The 24155-nt window shown below is 47.2% G+C and overlaps 1 protein-coding gene across 1 annotated transcript in view; it reads right to left on the reverse strand.

Moving 5' to 3' along the window:
- LOC119179012 (uncharacterized) overlaps positions 1-24155 on the reverse strand; it is a 296890-nt gene that overhangs the window by 111212 nt on the left and 161523 nt on the right. The window contains exon 2 of the mRNA XM_037430096.2: positions 1058-1228. Coding sequence (XP_037285993.2) covers positions 1058-1228 — 171 coding nt within the window. The remainder of the gene's footprint in view (positions 1-1057; positions 1229-24155) is intronic.

Consider the following 24155-nt stretch of genomic DNA (forward strand, 5'->3'; position numbering starts at 1 on the left):
GCTTACGTAGACAGCAAAACAGCGTCCCCTTAACTTAACTACCAAGTTTGACAAAATCCAGGTGTTAAAGAGCTCGCTTCGCAGAAATTCGGGACGGCATCTGTTGTGGCCGAAAAATCGAGAAAGATGGAAATAAAACTCCCATGAAAAAATTTTGGGTCTGAGTGCGAATCTAACTGGGGTCGTGTGTGTGGCAAGCGGGTGTTGTACCACGCATTCACGCGTCTGCTTGCGAATGCAGCGAAAATAACTTTCCCTGCTTACAAACGCAGTGGTTTCATGCTTGACCAAACAAACGCGTTCTCGATACATGAATCACAATACAGCATCAAGTATTGCAGCAGCGCAGCTCTGCCCTACTGGACTTGCCCTACGCTATCTCCTGACGCCGACTCTCGCAAGTGGTGCCCCGCCCTCGGACTCCTGTGACCGTGTTTCCATCTTTCCTATCTCTCCAATCCCCTCGAAATGTCGTCGCTCTCACGCTTACCACCTGACACCTCTTTCTCTATACCTTTATTCCTGCTCTTTCAATCCCTCCTCACCCCCATACATTGTGAGCTACTATTGAGGTGTCGCTCGCTGAAGCAGACAGTTACGGGGCTCACTTTTCTCTTCTTTTCCCTCTCTTAGAATCACTTAGCAGTAGTAATACGTGATGCAAGCGCCATCGGAATATGTAGTTATCATAATGACTTCATGGTTTAAAGCCAGTCACCCACTACAAAAGGCCTACATGTTACGTTACTGTGCCTATTCCCTTAAACCACGAAAAGATTTTGGTGTACTAAGTGTTTGAAGTACGCACTTGCAGTCGCGTTTAACTGTTAAAGGCGAAACTTAACAATCCCCAAATTTTCGTTGAGCCAATTGCGTCAAAACACAATACGTTCTGTATAATCAGTGACGCCGCGCAAGAAATTTCGGCGTTTGAAAATTACACACTCAACTAGATGTTTTACTTTTATTACTAAACCAGGCATGGTGAAACGAACGACACTGGAATCATCATTTATCAGTTAATCCAAAGCGGTCCACTGTTGCGCGTAGCGCTCACCTGCGTACGGGTGTCCCCCTGGCCTCCCTCCGTACGGGGGAACCCGGGGCACGAAGCGGCGACCTCCCGGTTCGTCGCCGCGCAGTCCGAGCATAGCGCGGCACGACGGGGCCTCGTGGGCCGTCAACCGCCACGCGATGCCGCTCACCGTGATCAGGACGATGCCGACACCTGGCGGTGGGGAGAGAACCAGTGACGTCATCCACTAATGCCAGTGTAGTCGCTAGAAAGTGTAGCACACTACAAAGGTCGCCTAAAAATTGATACGCGAACACAAAAGAACGAACCAGATAAAAGTATATCGTGAATATAGTTAAAAACCACTACTCCTGCACAAATGTGTGGTTCCGTATCAATTCCGATGTATAGTCGATGAGTGTGGCGAGTGGACTTGTTGGTATGGTAGCATGATCACTAAATAAATCAATAAATCAATTATTTTCCACTTCAGGAAGTAGAGGGCATGGGAAGAAAAAGATGTGAGCTTGACTTAGCTTCCCAGCCGATTTCAGTTCAGCATGCAGTGATGCTATACAGAAAGCGGTGTACATAGGAATAAACACACAGAAAGCGTACATTATTCTACACGCAAAAAAAAAAAACATCAAAGATGAGTTCAAAGCTGACATTTTAGACATCAGCTCACCAAAAAAAAGCATGAAGTGCAGACTTGAAACAATAAATGTCAAAGTCATTCTGCGATAACAGGATAATATATAGTAGCGCAGGACATGGACAAAAGAAGGCACAATCTAGACAACACTGCGCTAAAATAATCGGTCAGAAATGGCCCCGCATGCAGTATACTACCGAACAACAGAAGCATCTCGACTTTCCAAATTTGTTATCAGGCGTCTTCAGAAAGAAGGTGTACGCTGCTGTTTTCCTTGATTTTTTTTTTCTCAGGGGGAGGGGGATGGGAGGGACGGCTTGACTGACGATGCAAAGACAGCCTCAGACAAAAGACCTCTAATGCTTCACTAGTCCCTTATGAACACACAACTAATAATGAGTGCTACACATTCATCTGCGTCCGTGTTTCCACGACTACCTTCTTTTAACGCATGTGTGTCACTGTTTGCGCTTGTCCTATCCGTTCACTTATTCGAACTACGTGTAGTTTCAAGTAAGCAACGATGCATTTTATTAACACGCTACAACGCGAAACTTAGCAACAAAGCGGTGGACACCACGGTTGTCACAACTATGCAAGCCACAAATAATTATTAACACACCCGCGCAGGCTTCCTGGAATCATACAAATCATTCGTACGTCAATCAAACTGCAAACACCGCTTTAGTCCGAAGCACAGCGTTCGCCTACGACAAACGTTGTATAGTTTATTAGACGTTATTGAACCGAACGCCCACCGTGTGTGCGCTGCGCACGCATGAAGAAACCCAGAAGCAGCGGTTATCATTTCAGCGGGAGGATATGATGAACGAACGCACGAAAACAGAAATTAAGGCGCGCTCCATTTCGCGATAAGCCCGCAACGTTTCGTTTTCACATGCTGTTACAACCTCGAAGCAGCGCCACACTGATCGCATGCAAGATATGAGAAAGCAAAACGTCGGCCGTAATAGTACGCAGCATGGACGCCGCAATCATACTCGAGAGAGCGAAATGCAGCATTCGGATCGATACGAATAAATGGCAGCAGGACGCGTTCGGCTCGAATTCAAACCGTGAAAGACGGCGGCGGCCGAACATCCAAGGCCCAACGGCGAAGGCTTAACGAGAGTCGCGCGGCCACCAAAATACATCTGGAATGGCACGAAGAAAGCGCAGATACAGCGCATCGCACAGGTACCACGTTTTCCCACGCACAACAGAGCCTGGTTCCCTTTCAAAAGGATCAAAGGAGAACGGTCGGAGCGCCAGACATGTCTTTAGCTCACTTTCAATCGCTCCAGTAAATTCTTATTACCTTGCTCTCCCTTCACTGCGGGTCATCTCGCAAAAAAAAAAAAGAGAAGTGCGTCTTGTTTAAAATTAAGGAATGGCGAAATTCTCCGATTTCCTGCCGAGATTGGGAAAAATTTTTTTTTTCATACTTCCACTCGTAATGTTAATTACGTACGCAGTTCGAGGCACTAGCACAGGCGCTGAAACCGGATCACTCGACAGTTTAGTAAAAGCTGTCGTATAACACCAGACGAAGTTTCGCAATACACAAATTATCGTGTACCTTAAGATAGACTGCAGTACAATGTCAACACTTCACTGACATTCATTAGACATTCGTGGATTCCGCCTGAGTGGAGAATCACGAAAATAATTCCTTTATTAAAAAAAACACGGAGCTGGGTTTACTTTGGATAACATTATGCCTATTTCACTCACACTTAATCTGGTAAAACTAATAGAAGGAATTCTGCACATTAGGATAGACAACTGGTTGGACGAAAATGCAATTTTAAGCCCATACCAAATTGGATTCAGGTGTGGCTGTTCCATTTGATGTGCCCGTGTTGATCTGGAAAGCAGCCCGTTCTAAAGAACAGGTTTCCGCCTTAGTAACTTTAGATATTGCAAAAGCTTACGACAGCGTGGAACACATTAAACTAAGAAATTCGCTAACGCACGTCGGTTTACCAAATTACTTCGTGGTATGGGTTTACTCCTTTTTAAAAGATAGAGAATTATATTGCTCTCAATCTGACGTGTCTTCTTCAAAGTATAAACAAACTAGAGGTCTCCACCAAGGTTTGGTACTTTCGCCATTATTATTTATTATTTTCTTGTGCACAATTCCAGTACAACATGATGTACAAGTGTATGTATACGCTGACGACATCACATTTTTTGCTACAGCTACAGATATACATGCATTATATCAGATGCTACAGTTTTGTATGAACGCTCTGGACACGTGGTTAGACGAAATTAATCTATCAATAAACATCAGAAAAAGTGCAGTCGTAGTTTTCCCTATAAGTGTTCCGATGAAGATTTCCGTACTTTACAGACAGGACTTTATCCCGCAGGTGAAATCGATTAAATACTTAAGAGTGACTTATACTTAAAACCTAAATTGGAGTCCGCATACAGAAAATACTGCAGCTAAAAGAGCACAGGCGCTTGGAATGCTTCATAGACTCAGCAATAAACGTTGTGATTTACGTCGTGATGTGCTAGTAATGATATATTGTATGTATATTCGCCCAATATAGGAGTTTGGCTGTGTCTTGTTTTCTGGAGCACCCACCTACAAAATTAGACCACTGGTACAACTAGAACGCGAAGCGTTACGTATTCGTCAAGGGCTCCCTAAATTTGTCGCAATTAATATTTTATATAAGAAAGCGCGTTTGTCTCCTCTTCGTTTCAAATACTAGCAGTTCGTACCTTCCTAAAAATATACGCATCTCCACATAGGAGGCTGCAATGTTTTCAATAATGAGCCGACGTCCTTTTTTAATTAACAGTGGTCTAGATTAAAGCGTCCACAAGTCATCGTCGTACAGAAGCTCTTGAAAACATTAGAAGTTAACGTTCGTGAAGTACGGGTACTAAGAGCACCTATTGAAACCACGAAAATAGAATTTGAGAATATATTAACTAATAATTGTACAACTCTCCCAGTAGATACCTAAATGCCATTTTGAAAGACCACCTGGCAAGATTAGACATAAAGATTGTAAAAGCAACTGTTGCTTCAGTTCGCGAAGAGAAGGCAGGAGTCGGAATTGCATCTTCAGTGTTGGATTGGTCTTTTTCGATTCGTTTACCCCATTTTACACCTGTTTCTCAAGCGGAATAACTGGCAATTCTCTAAGAGTAACGAAAATCACCTCAATCAATTACAGATGCTATTATTCTTTCAGACTGTTTGTCTGTGTGTAGTTCATTAACTGTGCCTAATATGTCCAATGCTTTGAAAGTATCTTACTACCTTGCCCCAAGACATTGACGAATCATTCGCTTGGTGTAGATACCAGGGCATAAAGTTTTAACCCTCAATGAATATGCAGATGCACTCGCACTGGCCTCACATAATTATCCTATAATTTCTATATTGCCGACGCTAGCATTTATCGCCGTGGCACGCTCTGAAAAATATGTCACATCAGATCATTTTTAAAAATCTCGCTTGGCAACATCGGATTTTTCCCATCTTAAGTACCCTTGGAAAAATCGATGTTGCTCCTCTAGAACGGCGGAGATAGCAATTACGAGACTAAGATGCCGAGTCCTCCCCCCCCCCCCCTTGAACTTTTATCTACACAGGTCTGGTCTGGCTTTCCGGAGCCCTGCACTACGGCGTCTCTCATAATCAAATGGTGGTTTTGGGACGTTAAACCCCACATATCAATCAATCAATCAGGTCTGGTCTGGCACAGTCTCTCTTATGCCTCCACTGCAACGAGAGTGAATCCCTTCACCATTTCCTCTTAACATGCAGGTTATATACAAACCAAAGGAAAAGACTGTTAGAAGAACCTCTCCGTAGATTGGCTCTAAATTTATCCCTTCCGGTGGTCCTTTCCTTTGGAGAAACTGAAAAGGGATTTAGCCACAGGAACATTTGCGAGGCCGTATGCGATTTTCTAAAGGCGACAAAACGATTACAATGTTAAGCTGAGGCATAAATTCACTTCATTTCAAACTATATTAGCTTGTTCGTTTTTGTATCACTTCTACTTATTTTTTTCTATCTTTCGTGATAGAAACTTTATGTGAAAAAATATATCGTTTACCAATTGGTTCTTTGTTTAAACATCATTATCTAAATAACCCGGCTGGTAAAGCGATTCCATCTCACAAATTAGGCACCGTCCATTTCATGGCCGATCCCCCGTGGTGGGTGGCGCCAGGACTCTGAGGAACAACCAACTTCATTTCACTGAGCAGGATGTGCTGTATGACCGAACGCTGAAGGGAGGCAGTACTGAGTACATCGGGGGTACTACGAATAATAATAATAATAATAATAATAATAATAATAATAATAATAATAATAATAATAATAATAATAATAATAATAATAATAATAATAATAATAATAATTCAGCACCAACAGGAATGAATGCAACACTGGTGAGACTAGTAAAAAGCCTCTAATGGCAAGACAAAGGCCAGCGCCCCCTTTAAGGAGCCGCTTACGACGCGTTCAAACATACGAGCTGTTTTTCACTTCAAAAAATATCAAAATATACTTAAACATTGTAAATGATGTGGAGGATCGAAGTTTACGGTACCGCATTAAGAACCACTGCAAACGCAATTCTCTACTATCTTTACGGCATTATGGTGGTCACAATACGGTGATCGCAATATGGGTTTGTATTTTTTTTTTTCATATTCACACTACGATGACTACATACAACCCCAATATTTTCCATGGCATCATTGTTTGTTATTTCTCACAAATACTGTGTCTAACGAAGAAAACGAGCCTTTACGTGTGCACTTCTTTCCATCTCCTCAGCATAGATTTCTACAGCGTGAGATTTATGCGGGCGGAAGCGGTATACTTGCAAAGCTCGCATGGAGTCAAATATACACGCGCCACCAAAAAGAAAAACGAAAGTAACACTACAGAAATGCTAATGGCGCCCACGTTTCATTCGATTACGCACGTCGGCACTCGCGCACGACCAAGCACTGCACGTAACACGATTCGCCGTTCTCGATAAGATCAAAGCGGTCGCCCAAGCCATTTCGCCCACTCAAAAATAAGGGCGAAAAAAAAAAAGCAGAAAAACCCCGTGAAGGGCCAAAACGCGCGGCATTCATGATGACGTGCGTGTTTTGTCGGTCTGCTGGAGCATACGACGGATGCGAAACGAGACTGACTGCAACGCGTTTTGCCAGACGACGGCGTCATATAACACACCACCGAGTTCCAATGCGATTCGGCGACTGCTAAATGTAGAGGGTCGAAAGCATGATGTCGAACGCTTTCAGTCACTCAATACGCGAGCTAGTAAAACTATATCATCTCACGAGGGCGATGTCCATTATACGGTGTATAATAATATACGTATACCATATATGTACGAAGTATAATGTAGATGACATCAACGATGTACATGCAAATGGATTCGTCACCCCTGAATTACAGGCAAGAGTTCCTCGTGTTTCTCACTTCTGTGTATCAATTACGTATGTATGTAGGTGTTGGTAGGCATATATGTTTATATCTATATATGCATCTTTGTATATGAATTGAAGCGTTTCATTTGTGTGTTTATTAGGCTTTTTATATCGTGGAAAGAGCTACAATGCTTGATTTTGTGCATCTATGCAGCTTCCTTACTAAATTGTCATGCAATATTGTTCTACCTATTCTTTGCTGCTCCATTTATTTTGACAATTCATAGACGGTGTTTGCTAAACGCTGTATATTTCACGTAGCGAAGCCATGTCAAACCGAGTGGCCGTTAGCTTCGCAGTGTGTTTTTTGTACGTTTTTCAGAAACGAAATCCATTCATTCATTCACTCATTCATTCATACGTTCACAGAGTTGTACATAAGCGCAACAATAATTTTTCGAACGATGTATTGAACATCAGTTTCGATGAAGTTTTGAACAATATTCAGGTGTTCGTCTTACGTCTGGACAACCCCTGTGCGCGTTTACCTACCGACACACGCTCTGACCATTGATGTGACATGTAAAAACCGACGCCGTGAATCTCTCGCACGGAGCGCGACGGCGGCGGACAAACAATTGCATGAAAAGTGACGCCGAAAAATCTACTTTTCTGAGTGTTAAAAGTGGATCAACTGAAGCTGTATACTGCTTGCCGCCTATAGCTATGCTCATTTTAAGTGTTGCATCGCTTTTGAAGCTGTAAATATAGGAAGAAACGCGTGTGGTGGAGAATGCCTTAATTGTCGCGGCATATATACGGCAGCAACGGCGATAAATAATCGCAGCAGTTAAGAGGCGGTAAACTGGAGAAGAAGTGGTTTTGAAACGGGCTGGCGTGTATCATACAAGGTGTCTCCCACCCGATCCCACTGTGTTAGCATCATAGAAAAGCACAATGCGAAATAATTTAGGTTGACAAGCACCATTTAGTGGCGTGCACCACATCCTCGGAAGAACGGAGCTCTGAAGGGAAACATGTGCACAATACGGAGCCGGCGGTCCCTTCACACACAAGGCTGTCTGAGATGAAGACTTGCCGCTCAGTTTGTCCGCCTTTGTATTCGCTATGTAGTATATACGGTCGAAAAAGATAGCGCACGCCTGCAGGGAAACATAATCGTTGAATGGAAGTGCGATGCCGCCGCGTCCCCTATATACCTCCGACGCCTCCGAACCGATTCTGAAAGGAGCGGTCGCGCGCATCCGTCTGTTCCTATGGAATTCCTTGTCGGGCCACTTGACCACATGTCGTTCTGCAGTTAATGAAGCAGAAGTCACTGAACGAAACGCGTTGAAACCATAGGCGTGCGTAGGTTCCCGTTCAGGGGGGGGGGGGGGGGGCGAAGGTTCATCGCATCGCCCCCCCCTCCCTATCATGTCTTTGATAGAAAGGGAGGGAGGTGATGCGATGAATCATGCATCGCTTCCCCTCCCTATAAATTCCGTGTTTTTCGAGCTGCGCCGCGCCAGGCACGCATGGGATGCGGCTTTGCATTTCATCTTCCGTGCTCCCCTTCGCGCGTTGCGAACATCACGGCTCTCTTTCGCTGTGCATCACTTGTCGATATTTTCCAGGGCTCAGTAGAGATCGAACATGCCGAAAGCGGGACACAGGTAGAATCAATGACACCATCAAGGCCTGGAAATATTATGCTGAAGGCTATCCACGGGAGAGCCTATTTCTTACTAGCGCGTACTACGACAAAGTACAACCAGGACCAGCTGTCTAAATTCAAAGTACGCGCTGTTTTCCACTAGGTAACAAGATCAAGTTGGCACGCTTTTACTTGAAACCTTTCAATCTGAAAATCTATTTAAAAACCTCGCAATGTGATATAGTGAACCGGTGAATCATTTTTTTTTCTTCTTTTCGATCGACTCGCTGACGTTACGGACATAGCCTGCGTGTTTTCTTGGCGTTGGAAGGAAGGCAGCGTAAATACGAGTCGCTTCTTCGCGGTTGCCTCGCATGGCGTAACGACGGGGAGACGGTCGCTGACTCCCGCTGTGCAAGGCTTTCAGCGGGCCGCAGACGAAAAGAGTGGGCGAGCCGCCATTCAGGCGCATCAAAGAAATGCCGGCCTAAACATCATTTGGCCTTCACCCAAATGGTAGCTCTCTCCTTTTTATTTCTTTCTCTGTTGAATTCGTGCTAAAACAAACAGCTGTAGCCGACGGACAACCGTGTCAGAGTCACTTGCGGGCCTTTCGGCTACCGTGTCAACCGGTCCACCACTCCACTCATTTCGTGCATGACGAATGTGAGACACCGGGACGCACGCACGCGTGACCGAGAACAAAAGAAGAAAACAAGACTGGCAGTCGGGGAAAGAGACGCGACAAACAAAGCACGCGTGCGAGCAATAAACAAAGCTTGAGAAACAAAGAACGCGAAGGAGGGAAACGGAAAGAGGTGTCAAGGTTTGCGCTGCAAATCACGGCACCCACGTTGCGATACGCGGGACCGCTCGAAGTGCCGCTCTTTTTTATTATTATTATTTTTCAGCCTTTTCTCCTACATTCTCGGCATTTCGTAAACGTTCATCTAGCCTTTTCTCGCCTCTCTGAATGAGAGACAGAACACATTCTGGCTGCCATAAAGGAAACCTGCCGCATTCATTTACACAAATATATGCGACGCCACCGGGGCTATAACGCGACACTCGCTGGTGAGATCCCGCAAATGCTGTATCCGCGAAGCGGCCGGGATGACATTTCGTCGGGAATTAACCTTCTTCCCTTTCCTTTTTAAATGCGAAGCATTTCTTAGCAAACTTCGGCGACTTTGAGCATGTCTGCCTGCCTGCCTGCCAAGGTATTGATAGCATTATCGAAACGGTTAGCAGAGCTAAAAGTCGTAGGCACACAGACAGACAGACAGACAGACAGACAGACAGACAGACAGACAGACAGACAGACAGACAGACAGACAGACAGAGAGACAGACAGACAGACAGACAGGCAGGCAGGCAGATAGGCAGACAGACAGACAGGCAGACAGACAGACAGACAGACAGACAGACAGACAGACAGACAGACAGACAGACAGACAGACAGACAGACAGACAGGCAGGCAGGCAGGCCCTGCCAACCAGGGGTTGGCAGAGGCTGCCTGCCATGCGCGTTTCAGCGCGTCTGGCGTCCCTCCGTCCCGAAAAGAGGGAGGCACAGTGTTGTCTAGGTAACGCATCGGCGCGAAATGCAGCATGTCGCATTTCGCGCTGGTTGCCGTCGGGCCGCGCCGACGGACGGCGTCAGACTATAGAGTGCTCGCGTTTTGCTAGCGTTGCGTCACTGTGCCCAGCGTGCCATTGCGTCAACGCTATTGGAGCATATTGGGCCCTTCATGATGCGCTCGCGGCCGTTTTACTAGCTCCACATATACAAAATTTGGTGTTACGTGACGTCGTTGGATGACGGAATAAATGACTGGTGCAAACATGATAATCCTGACACGCGTGTCATGTAAGAACATGACAACATACCACGCTGATAGCGTGCTCGCGGCCGTTTCGCTAGCTCCCCATATACTAAATATGGTATCACGTGACGTGAATAGATGACGAAGGTAAACGGCACATCAATACATAATAATCATGACACGAAAGTGATGTACGGTATCATTTACGTCCACCTTGTAACGTTGTGCTCACTTTAAAGCGACATATCAGCATTTCTCATTAGTGCTTCACGTATCAACGATTCCAACTGCACGTGGGATCTGCCTTTTTTTTTCTTTTTTCCGCAAAGCGAAAAAAAGATAGACTGGCGCAAACTGATCGCTGCTCGCTTAAAGAGTTGTAAGTGTACAAGTGTACCAACATACTCCTTGGAGTCTATCTTTCCCGTAACAATATGTAGCACAGCGCACTATACGTTTGTCAGCTATAGTGAGTGTGTTTCTTGCACCCCCTTTGGCCAAATCGTCTGCTGTGGGCTTTTGGACTGATGCGAATGATTAGGTGAAGTGGAATAGAGTGATACTGAGCATACGTAGCAACGGCTGCATATCCACACAAAAGAGAATGAAGCCGGAGAGGTCCGCGGCGTAGCGGTTACTGTGCTCGCCTGCTGACCCGAAGGTTGACGGATCGGGTTCCTGCCGCGGTGGTCGAAGGGGCCCAGATGTCTGAGGCCCTGTTAGTTGTCAGCGCACGTCAAAGAACACCAGAAACTTCCGGAGCCCTGCACAACGGCGTCCCTCATTATCATATCGTAGTTTTTGAAACCCCGTACGGTTTCCTTAATATTATATCGTGGTTTTAGCACTTAGAACACACCCCTGATATCGTTCTTATTACTATTAAGCCAGAAAAAAAACATCGTGATGTTTAGCTGAAAATTAGATCTATATTGAGGCCAACCTACACTTCCTGAATGCTCGTGCGCAGTTTTATCGATTATAGCTACCGAGGTGGCGGTTTCCCCACCCCCGCTAATTGCGTATATTGAAATCGTAACTCTCGGACTACATATACCCCACATGACCATGACAGCGGACGTCAGTTCGTTAAAAGCTATATTGGTTTAAATAAAAAAAAAAAAACACTATGAGTCGCGCCTTGGAGTTGACTACTGTGCTTTAATTTGACCACCCGGGGCTGCAATAATGTGCACGTAGGAGCTTGTTTCCGTATATCTTGTACAGAGAAATGGGACCACCGTTGTTGAAAATCGAACTGGTGTTCTGGCTGCGTGCAGTGAATATACCCATCTGCAATCTCACCACAGCGATATGGCGGCGGATGAGAAAGCACACATAATCTCTTAAAGACATTTTCTTTCCGTAGCTCCAGGTAATGTCAGGCGAGATGGACATGCACCGCCTGCTTTGTGCACCCACAACATTAGCGTACTTGAGCTTTCGTCTTTTGCCACTATAGTAGGCGTTCGAACTCGCATCAGCTAGCGGCTTGCATTCACGAAAATTTGCTCGCGCAAGGGCCAGGGCAATGGATAGAGACTTCTTGCCAATTGTTTTGGTACTTGACGCCTTGATGAGTGCTTCCTAAACAGGCAGTGATCAGGAAGTACGTCCACTATAACTTCTGCACAGAACAAAGTAGAAAAATTCAGAGGTTCGTCCTTTTTTTTAGATACAACAAAAATACGTTGGATGCTGTCTGTTGTGAGATAAATGTGAAGATGTTAAATTCCCTTTCATTCATTCATACTGAAGGTCTCAATCTGGCAGGCTTGATGCCTTCTGGTACTACTATGCGAGGGATTATTGGACAGCTGCCAGTTCACGTACTACGTGCCACCAGGAGGCAGAAAAAAAAAAAAACATCACCGTATATTCACGGAGTGAATGATGATGAGTGAGGCAAAACGTCCGTGCGTCTGTCCATCCGTCCGTCCGTCCCTCTGTCTGTGTGTCCGCGCGTCCGTCTACCGTACATCAGTCCGTCCATGCGTCCGTCCATGCTTCCATCCGTCCGTCCGTCTGCCTGTCCATTTGGTTGCCTGTTTGTCTGATACTGCCGGTTGCGCCTGACGCAGGACAAGGTTAGACTAAAGGCAGGTGCACACCGGCGACTATACCCGGCGACAACTTTCTGTGGCAGCACGGCCGAGGCTACGTGGGCGGAGCCTATGCACATGTGCTACTGCGCCAAGTAGTCCGACCGCTTCGACGGGTGTTTCGGTTTCGATTTCACCAGCGCAGTCCGCGTCGGCTCGCGTTTGCTCGCGTTTCGCTGCAGGAAACGCGAGTCGCATCTTTGGGAACTCGAGAGCAATTTTTAATAATATTGTGACGTGATTTACTGACGCGTGGACCCAGGTTGCTGGGTGAATGATACATTCAATTATTCATGTAATGGTTACACAACTCATCATGCACGTACCGCTTAATCCGGAAGACACTGCGCTCGCTAACACCAGTGAGCTCGCTGACTTTCCGACATGCGGCTCTCACAGACAGATGCGGGTCGCTTTTCCTTACTTGCGCGTAAACGTTGTACGCCACCTTCTTGGCCTGTACGGACAGCTTTTGATTTGACAACGCCTGGTACGGCTGCGCAGCTGGTGGACTCGCGGCACGCGGCGGTGTTTCCTCCGTAAGCGACGTTGACGAGCTGTAACCGGCGGACGCCATCTTTGACAGTGAGGAATGCGGTGAGGTAAAAAGGCGACGGAAGCCGAAAAACCGCCAAAAAATTTGAGAGAGCGTGAAACGAAATTTTTTCTACTGCGCAACGTTTTTATTCACTAATTAAAAATAAATCCGCGAAAAATGTAAGTGACGAATGGTAAAATCTTAGTTACCCAGAACAGTATACAAACGTTTTCGTTGAGGGACTACATGCTGTGGCGCAGTAAGACAAGCGTGCTTCGGCTCCGTAGCCTTGGCTGTGCTGCCACAGAAAGTTGTCGCGGGGTATAGCAGCGGTCACGCGACCATTTGCGACTGGCGACCAAAAAGCGACTGATGTTCACACCAGCAGCGGCTGCATGCGAGCGACCGGAAGTCGCGAAAGCAAAGAGTCACGCCCGGATCTCGTTATCAGCGAGAACTCTAGAGACCGGTGCCGATCAGCTGATCACCGCCAGCTGAGTGAGCGGAGCGAACCAGGCGCGCCGCATTGATTGTTTTCGTCCGTTCTCGCACAGCGTTCCCAACAGCGTCAAGTTCGATCCAAGCGAAGAAGAAGACATTGTCATGGTGCTGATGCGCTGTGCCATGGTGTCAGCGCTGGCATCACAGATGCCCCCAAAGAAAAAAAAAAGCCGGTTGTGGGTGTGACCGTGCTTTCGATCGCGGGAGTTGACCGGCCATGCAAGTCGCCTGCCTCCCGAGCAGCGCTGAGACGACGAGGAGTATTTCCGAGAGTCGTACGTATTCAGAAACGGTCTTTGAATTTAAATTGACTTGCCACAGCCTACAATACAGCACAAACGCGTATCGAACGCGGCGTCTTACGTCGTTGCGAAGGCATGAAGCACAAACGCGTTTCAAACGCACTGCGTTGAAGGCGGTGACAAGTGAAGTTCAAGACAAAAAAAAAAAAAAAAAAAACGTTTCTGAATATGGGGAAAAATAGTGCACAATTTATTTTCTCTTTACTTTGACGGTGTTTAGCTTCTTGCGAATGCCACCACGTAAATTCGACACTTTGCTCGAGCTGCTGCGCCCCACCATTTCCAAGCCAAGTACTCCGTGGTGGCTACGGTGCCACAGACCCAGAGGAACGCACTCGTTTGTATCTGGCGGCAGGAAGCCAGCGCAAAAAAAAAAAAAAAAAGAACGAAAATTGAGCATCGCTGATTGGTTCCAGCAGCTTTGCGACCGCAGTCGCGCGACTGAAAAATCGGTCAGGAAGCGACTAGCCAAAGCAGTCGCTTTGCAACCGTTTGCGACCGTTCGCGACTGTTTGCGAGCAGTCGCAAATGGTCGCGCGACCGCTGCTAGTCGCTGGTGTGCACTAGCCTTAAGAGGACCTTCACCCCTAAAGGTGTTGTACAACGACCGACATGGCTTCTAGCGTCGCTGACGTAACTCTGATAGCTTTAAATGCAGGGCTATATAAACCGTACTGAAGGATGACTGCCGCTGTAGTTCGGTAGGTAAAGCATCAGACGCGTTGTTCGACGGTCGCAGGCCTGGTCTCTGCCGGCGGCGAGTTATCATTTCGTCCACTTTCATTTGTTCTCACTTATGTCGCAATTACTACGAACACCCCCCCCCCCCTATACTTTCCTTGACTTTAATTACCAATGAGTTCTCATTAACGTTATACAGACACGGTCATTTGCGAATCGAGTGTGTACGGCTACGAATTTTGTACAGACAGCAACGTATCGAACACAGCAGCTTGGACCACCTACCACTAAATTGAAAATCCTAAAGGGAAAGGAAAATTATAAAGGTAAAACCAGGATGCGAAGCCGCGGCCGCTAACACTTAGACTGGCGGCGACGCTGGCGCTCATGAGGCGAGAGCCAAGGAAGAACGCCCTTGACTCGATTGCGAAAGCGCGATCCAGTGCCCACATACACGGGGTGCCCAGTGAACGGTTGTGCAGTGCGAGCAGTCGGTTTTAGATGCGGAGCATTTCTTAGTCGCCCGATGTCATGCGTCGGCGCTGTCCACACCCCCACTGCGCATGCTCGCGCCGCATGCTTCCGTCTCGTGCCAACTGTTTGAAGCATTTGACTTGAGACGTGCACGTATTGTTGTGACCGGCGCCAGAGCGGAAGAGGGAGCGGCGCTCCTTTAATCTTCAAACAAGTAACCGAACGACCGGCTGCCTACTGTTAGGACCGGCGCCAGGTCTGACAATGGATCGGCGTTCCTTTTGATGTTCCTTTTTAGTCGCCAAACGGGTTGGCGGCCTGTGTCCGCCATGTATTGTTCCCCCCTGGCCGGAGGGTGCGGCGTCTTGCCGCCACGACACCGTGAGCAGTTCGGGAGACCACAAGTGCCGCTTCTTCTTTGGAAGATGACGGCGGCGGCGGCGGCCGGAAATCGTCCCGCTAATTGAACGAGTCGTTCGGCGACCATTTGAAGCTTGTTTACGGCGGCCCTTTCGATGGATGCAGTCATCAACTTCAGACCCCTCGCCCAGCGACACCCCTTGACGAGGAGGAGCCACGTTCGTGCCACATGGCCGTGCAGTGACCACGCTTCAATTTTGAACGTTCGCGTGGACCGTGCGTGCTCGTCACCCTCGCGGGTAATGTGTGATCCGTGGTTGGACGGTGCCCTCTGTACGCGGTCCCCGATCTAGGGATCTGGGGAGGACAGACCCTTTATAATGAGCCCCCACGGCTCATTCGTGTGTGCTTTTTTTCGAGAGCAGAACCGAGCAAAACCATGTAGAACCAAGCACCATGTAGCGCTATGTTAGGAGACATGTAGAGGCCTGCCACGTTTGAGAGCTCACCGTGTAGGGAGTTCGCAATGTACATATTGTAAATAAACCCTCTTCAAGTCTCTCTTCCTCCTGCCTCGACAACTTCATCCCGGACCTCCGGTGTCTGGAAACCCCGGTCGCAACAGTATCAAGTCAAATGATTTCTGTTGCACACGTGTGAACTCCGTGCACGAATCTTTGCAAGCCGCGTACAGCTGAAATGTGTTGTTTGCCCGTTTCTGGTTCTAGTGGGTGATACATTTTGCGCAATTTCCGCTATCAACTTTCACTGTACGTTTCATTTTCTCAGTTACACCAGCCTCTTTACCCACATTGTTTCAATAATAACGCTCATAAAAAACAAAACAACACACTTTTCAGTAGTCCGCATTCGCAACAACAAGGCCAACAGAGGCACTGAGTGGAACGCAGCGCTGACAATCACAGCGACCAACACACATATGACTCGGTGTTGCGAAGATGAAACACGCTCTGTACAAACATTGAGGAGCTGCCAGTGCGGTCACCTGGACGAAGACACTCGAAATCTTTCGATGGAATTTACAAGGCACGGCACCAGTCATGAACAGACTAAACGTGAGCGCTATCAATGCACCAGTCATGAACAGCTATGTACGTGAGCTTTATCTATGTACATTAGGTATATATAGGAGAAGTGATTCGCATACAGCGCATGCACCTGACACCTCCAACTTTACTTAGGACGCTTGACGTTACTGTGAGGGTAATTTTGAGCCCACACTATCTGTTTGCAGCATGTAGTTTCCGCCATCATCATTGATTTTGTCTCCTTTTCGCCGGTTACCGCGGCGTAGTTGGAACACAAAGCCAGACAAGCAGGGAAGAAGCGCACCTGCATCTTTTTCTGTCACCTAATGGCGCACATATAGGACGCCGACTACTCCCTTAGATATGTCTAACAGAGCACGCATAGGGCGTAACAAGTCTACAGTACGCACAATATAAAACATAGCATAATAGTTATGACATAACATATTAAAACACGTATATTTGAGGATGTGATGTTCAAGAGCCACGTTAAGTATAGCTACAGTCACATCATGCTGTCAACATAATCGTCAACAATCACATAAATGTGCACTGTGACGTTAACACAAAGTAAAAACTTAAATGCACCAGTATGGACCAGGAATGTCGCTATCCTTAAGAAAAATTTTCAATGCTTTTATAGCGCACTTTCGCGAACCTCTTCGTGGCCACGGACCACGGGCCTGAAAATTCCCCTAAACTTAACGGTCATCATCATCGCCCCGATCATTGCGCCCTAAACAATTCAAGATTACCCCTTTCCGAAATAAACTTTCACCAAAGGAGTGTCGACATTTTCCGTGGAAAAAATCAGCAGATCCCACGTACAATGGGAATCGATGATATGCGAAGCATGAATGAGAAATGTTGATAGGTCACTTTAAAAACAGCACAACGTTACGAGGTGGAGGTAAATGATGCCATACATGACTTTCGTGTCATGATTATCATGTTTGCATGTGTCGTTTACCTTCGTCATCCATTCACGTCACGTGATATCAAATTTAGTATATGTGGAGCTAGCGAACAGCTGCGAGCCCGCTATGAGCGTGGAATGCAGCATGTTGCTGCGTTACCCAGAGAACATTGCGTTTTTATTTTTTTTTTCGTGAAGGAGGGACGCGAGACACGCTGAAACGCGCATGCGTCAAAGCAACGCAGCGCGGCACGCGCCTGCGAGTATATAGCAGGACCTGCGCCTGGCATGGCAACGCCGGCGTGACGCGACGAAATGAACGCCGGCGAGCACCCAACCGCGTCACGTCGAAATGTATTGGAGGCTTGACTGTGGCATGTAGTCATGTCCTCACAAGACACGCATCTCATGAATATCATGTTTTCACCTGTCACATACCTTCGTCATCCATTGGCGTTACGTAATACCAAATTTGACATACGTGAAGCTAGCGAAACGGCCACGAGCGCACCATCAGTGCGGCATGTACTCATGTTGTTAGATGACACACATGTGGTGATTATCACGTTTGGATGTGTCATTTACCTATGTCGTCCTCAGAGTTTGGTACATGTGAAACTAGCGAAACGACCGCGAGCGCATCATGTAGTCATGCTGTTGCACGACACGCACCTCATGTTTATCATGTTTGCACGAGTCTCATACCTTCGTCATACATTCACGTCCCGCAGTACCAAATTTGGTATATGTTAAGCTAGCGAAACGGCCGCCAGCGCGTCATGAGCGTGGCAGGTAGTCATCGTGTTACATCACACGCATCTCATGGTAATCATGTTTTCACCAGTCAAATACCTTCGTCATCCATTCACGTACTGTAATGCCAAATGTCGTAGATGTGACGCTAGCGAAACGGCCGCGAGCGCATCATGTGCGTGGCATGTACTCATGTTGTTACATGACACGCATGTCATTATTTTCATATTAGGGTCTGTCGCTTGTGTTCGCCATGCAATCGTGTCATACGATGCGAGTTTTTCAACATGCCGTGTGAACGAAACCTCCACAAGAGCTGCAGGACCATGAATTGTAAATCATGACATTCATGACGTACAAGTCATGATTTTCATGCAATGACAAGTCAAATATGTTCTTCATACAATCATGTTATGCCACACCAAGTTTGATATCGATATCATTATCGAAACGGCCAGGAGAGCTGAACGTCGTAGTAGGCGGATAGATAGATAGATAGATAGATAGATAGATAGATAGATAGATAGATAGATAGATAGATAGATAGATAGATAGATAGATAGATAGATAGAAACGCTCAAAGTCGTCGAAGTTCCCTAAGAAATGCTTCGCACTTGAAAAAGAGCGATCTCCAACGACGCCGTCAGCCGTGGCGCAACGAATCGTCGGCGGCCGCAACGGACACGCCACACGGGTCAACCTTAAAGGCAGACTCGAGCGCAGAATAAAAGCGATAACGGCTGCTATACCTCAAGCCACCTCGCAGCTGGACAAGACCCTTTTACCGACAGTCCGCCGTTGTGCGAGGAAAGTGGCCGTACTTCGAAGACGGTCACCGCGAAACGGTGGACGGAAAACAATGAGAAACGTGGTGCGCTGTTTGGAGTACAACAGAATCGCCCACAGTGACACGCTAGAGAGGAAGAGGCACGATGCAGCGCTCAGACACGCAGTAGAGTTTGCTCGGCAGTACACACCAGGAGGAATGGACTCGCGTCAACACAATCTAGCGACGCGTAAAAGCAACGCGAGCTGAGGCGCAATAAACGACGCCTGGATGTTCGCCAAATGACTGAGCAACGCAACATCGCAGTCCATGTCCCGGTGTTTAGCCAGCGCTCAGCAATAAAGACAACCACAGAAGCGCATCAGCGACAACTATACCGAGACATTGCATGTACATTGACCTTCAGGGTGCCATGCGTCATGAATAAGCGAAACAACAGCGAATTATCCACTCACTCGCGCGAGAGCAGAGAGCGTCTCGTATGGTGCCAGTATAAGCGGGCTTACTTTTACGCACCTTCCAGCGAACATGTTGGCGGTGGGCGCGCAGTCGGAGGTGTCAATAAAACACACAATCACACACTGCAAAATGCGTAGACGGGGATTGTGTGGAGCCTTGATGAAAAATCCGTATATTTACTCATTGCAAGACAAAAAAAAATACAGGTGAAGGAACGAAAATCTGCGGCACGTTCAGTTGGATATCACATTATCGCCCCGCCTACTTCGATGGCGTCGGGGGACAAGTTGGCTTCATACATTTAGGGAGTCATTTGCTGCATTTGCTGAAACCGAGAAAATCACTTGCAATGGCTACGGTTGTCGCTTGTGCGTTCCCTATAACAATGAATATGATTAGCTTAATGGCAATGACGTATATTTGTGATAGCACTGACGTAAGAGCCGTACTGGACGCGGTAATGAGATCGGATATCAGGAATAATTCGAACTAAATGCGGCAGACACCCTGGGTTTGGCGACTGCTCGAAATGGGTGACGTTTTCCCTTGATGCCGGCGACATCAAGGCGACGTGTGACGTCAGTTGGTCATAGCGTTTCGCACGGGTTATTGTTATATTAGGGGTAGCCATCGGCTTGAGTAGTTCATTCCCACTATACCTATAAAATATTAGGCTGCAATAGCTCGTGTTCTTGGCCCTTTAGGCGGCGAAGCTATTTAACGAATTTCCTCAAGAGTATGGCAGGGGAAAAATGAATCTATACACATCGCTCCGAAGTAAGACTGCTCTATGTTTCGTGCTGTGCATCATATAGCAAAATTACGATAAACCGCTTGGCATATTCATAGTTCTGCGTTAAGCCAGGGAGGAGAGGCGTTGGGAAAGCTGAGGGAAAGCCACTGTGCCATATATGCAATAACAAAAGCGAAGCCCATGGCGCACCGGAAGTGAATCGGGTGTCAATGCCCACGGAACACCGTCCAAATAGCACAGTAGTGCACGGCCGCTTTACAGCCGCCGGGCGCTAAAATGCTCCGTGCAAGCCACACAATAGCGAGGCCGCCGGGCCCAAGGTCGGGGGAATCGGCCACGAAGGGGCTAAACAATGACCACCGGCGGAAGGGGCGTCCGCTGTATAATCCGATCGCATGAATCAGCAGCAAACGTCCGTGTCCCATGATTAGCGTCTTAACACCGTGTGCGCGAATGACGCGTTGCGCGCACCGGATGCCCCCCCATCGCCGGCGCGTGCCTCGGGTGTTTAAAAGCAGCCCTCCCCCAAATACTGGCGTCGTCCCCCGCGACGAAGGAGTACGCTGCTTGGAGAGCCCTCGCATCGCGTCAAGGTCACCCTTTTCGAAGCCTTCGGGGAGGCCTGCATCGCCTGCGGCTACGACCGTTGTTCGACGATTGCGTATATGATGCGCGAAGGCGTGCACGTCGTCAATTGCTATCTTAGACCAATAATGGCGCAACAGAAACAGGGACGGGAAAGAAAGGCAGGCTACCGTAGTTTGTGCTTCTTTCCCGTCCCTGTTTTTGTTGCGCTCTTATTCGTTAAAAATGGAAGTGCCCCAACTCGCCCAATTGTTCCTTCTGATGATTCGAATTGCTAGACGGTGCAGGTTACGATCAGGCTTCGAGCAACGCGGCCCACAATATGGGCGCACGCCCGCTCCGGGCGCCGAGTTCCGCATGTCACCTCCGTCGTTGCGATGAGCAGGTCTTCTGCACAATGAGCGCTGGAAACAGTGCGACTATGTCTACGTGCGCATACACTCAGCTCCATTGTCCCGCTTTTTTTTTAAATGCACTCGCAAACACATTTCACCCGTCACGCTCGAAGCTGTTTGTTCATTAGCGCGCCAAATAGACTGCGCTCGGAACAGTTTACGCGTGCACGAGCAGCGTCTCTGCCCGCGTCGTAGGAACGACGGCGCCCCCATTCGGGGCTCTCGCTCCACTGCAATACAGGGCGGCACGGCGAAAGTAGTGGCACAGTACAAGTAGCACCATAGAATGGCGTTCTACAGAGTATCTGTACAGCGTCACGTATAGTAGTGCATGTCTTCTGTAACGAGTGGCCGTCACCTTTGAGCGTATGCGCTGCGGCCAGCGTGAGACCACGTCTCATACTTGGTTCTTGAGCGAAAGCAAGGAGTGCGCAAGATATGCAAAGGAAGAGGGTGCACAAGCCAGTTACAGTACTATTCACGCAAAGCCCATATGGAGAGAGGCAAAGGAAAGGTGTACCAGGTTGTACCCAGTTCAGAGATGGGGAGGAAAAGAAGGGAAGGAAAAAGCAAGAGTGAACACGTAATACGCACATACATATGCCAGCGTTCACCGCGCACACTTCGACAGTCACAAACTGGGACGTTTTTCAAAGCCTGTGTGGAGTTTCTAATGGCACTAGCGGGAACTCTGGTCTATGGGCGCTGCAAAGCACGGCGCTTCAGCGAGCATGTGAACGATCAGGTGTGTTCCTCGCCGTATACGGCTAAATAGAGAGCTAAGTGGACTACGGCCACCTCAAGTCCCATTTCAATTTTCCCGTAGCCAGCAACATAGGCAACTTCGAATCACGGCATCACAGACAAAAACGATGCCGGCTACTTTGCTGTCCAAACAAGAAGGCGGTTCAGCGAAGTCGTCGGATAGCTCGGACTTCGCTGGAATGGTCGCCGACGCACAAGCAGCCGCTTTCCCAGCACAGCTGCACCACGCGGCTCTTCATACTTCTATGAAGACGTCGAATCGGCAATGAGTATGATAAAAGCACAGTATACTATACTGACTTCAATGCCAATGTTGGGAAGAAGCAGGCTGGAGACCTGGCTGTAGGGGATTATGGCATTGGTACTAGAAATGCAAGAGAGGAGTAAGTAGAATTTGCAGAACTCAATAGTTTACGGATATTGAATACCTTCTACCGAAAACGAGTGAACCGTAAGTGGACATGGAGGTGCCCTAATGGCGAAAGTAAGATCGAAATAGACTTTATACAGGAAGCACACCCAGGCATTGTGGAGGATGTCGATGTGCTTGCCAAGGTGCGATGCAGTCACCATAGAATGGTATACGGTCTCGAACTCGCCTAGACTTGAAGAAAAAAACGACAGACTGATGCGCTAAAAGCAAGTGTCGCTTCAGGACAGATCTAGGCTCTCCTCGAGGAAACAAGCTTTAGCGTTGACGCCATGAATGATAATCTGAAGAGTATCATAACGGAGTGTGCAGTGGAAGTTGGAGGTACGGTATACTTGGGACACTGGCAAGCTGTCCCAGGAGACAAAGAACCTCATTAAGAAACGTCTAAACATGAAAGCCTTCAATACAACAGACAAAATAAAACTGACAGAGCTATCGAAGTTTATTATTAAGCGTAAGGTACCCGATGTGAGAAGGTATAACCAGGATAAAATTAAACACGCTCTAAATAACGGAGGCAGAGTTAAAGCGGTGAAGAGGAAACTTGAAATAGGCAAACACCATATGTATGCACTAAGTGACAAGGAAGGCAAAGTAACTACCAATCTGAAGAGGATAGCTAAAATAGCGGGAGATCTGTACAGTAGCCGGGAGAACCACAACCTTAATATAAAAAAAATAGCAGCAACTAAGATGACATACCACCAGTAATGATAGACGAAGCCAGAAAAGCCTAGGAGGGAATGACGGGGAGGGTACCAGAATCACGGAAGAAGGCTAATTTCATTTTAATAGATAGCAAGGGAGGTGGCAAAGACTTGAAGAATCACAGGCCCATAAGCTTGCTCTCCATCGTATACAAGCTATTTGCAAAGGTAATGGCTAACATAATTAAGGCATTATAATTCAATCAACCAAACCAAAGGAACAAGAAGAATTTCGAACAGGCTAGAATCGACCACATTCATACTATCAATCAGGTAATAGAGAAATGCTCAGAATACAACCAACCACTATACATAGATAACGAGAAGGCATTTGATTCGGTATAAATATCAGCAGTTATGCAGACTGCGGAAGCAGGGCGTCAAGAAACCCTATTTCAACACCCTGGAAGAATTCTACAGAGGATCAATTGCCATCATAGCGCTCATAAAGAAAGCGACAGAATACCAATCAAGAAGGATGTAACACAAGGGGATACAATCTCCCCGATGCTTTTTACCGCGTGCTTTCAGAGGCCTAGAATGGGAAGAGTTAGGGATAAGAGTTAATGGGGAGTATATTTTAGTAACCTGCACTTCGCCGATGACATAGCATTGCTGAGTAAATCAGGGCACAAGTTGCAAAACATGATTACTAAATTAGACAAAAACAGCAGAAAGGTAGGTCTTCTGCAGAAAACGAAAATAATTAATGTACAATAACCTCGGAAGAAAACAGAGTTTTGAGATATAGGTAATAGTGCACTTGAAGTTGTAAAAGACTACGCCTACTTAAGACAGGTAATAAACGCGGAGCGGAATCACGAGATTGAAGTAACAAGAAGAATAAGAATGGGGTGGAGGAAGTTCATCAGCACTCTCAAATCACGACTGGTAGATTGCCACTATCGCCCAAGAGAAAGATATAAACAGCTGCAGCTTGCCGGTACTTATCTACGGAGCAGCAACCTCGAGGGTTGCAAGGATGTTCAGTTTAAACTTGAGGGCGACGCA

The sequence above is a fragment of the Rhipicephalus microplus genome, chromosome 7 (assembly GCF_043290135.1).
Source record: "Rhipicephalus microplus isolate Deutch F79 chromosome 7, USDA_Rmic, whole genome shotgun sequence".
Lineage (NCBI taxonomy): Eukaryota > Metazoa > Arthropoda > Arachnida > Ixodida > Ixodidae > Rhipicephalus > Rhipicephalus microplus.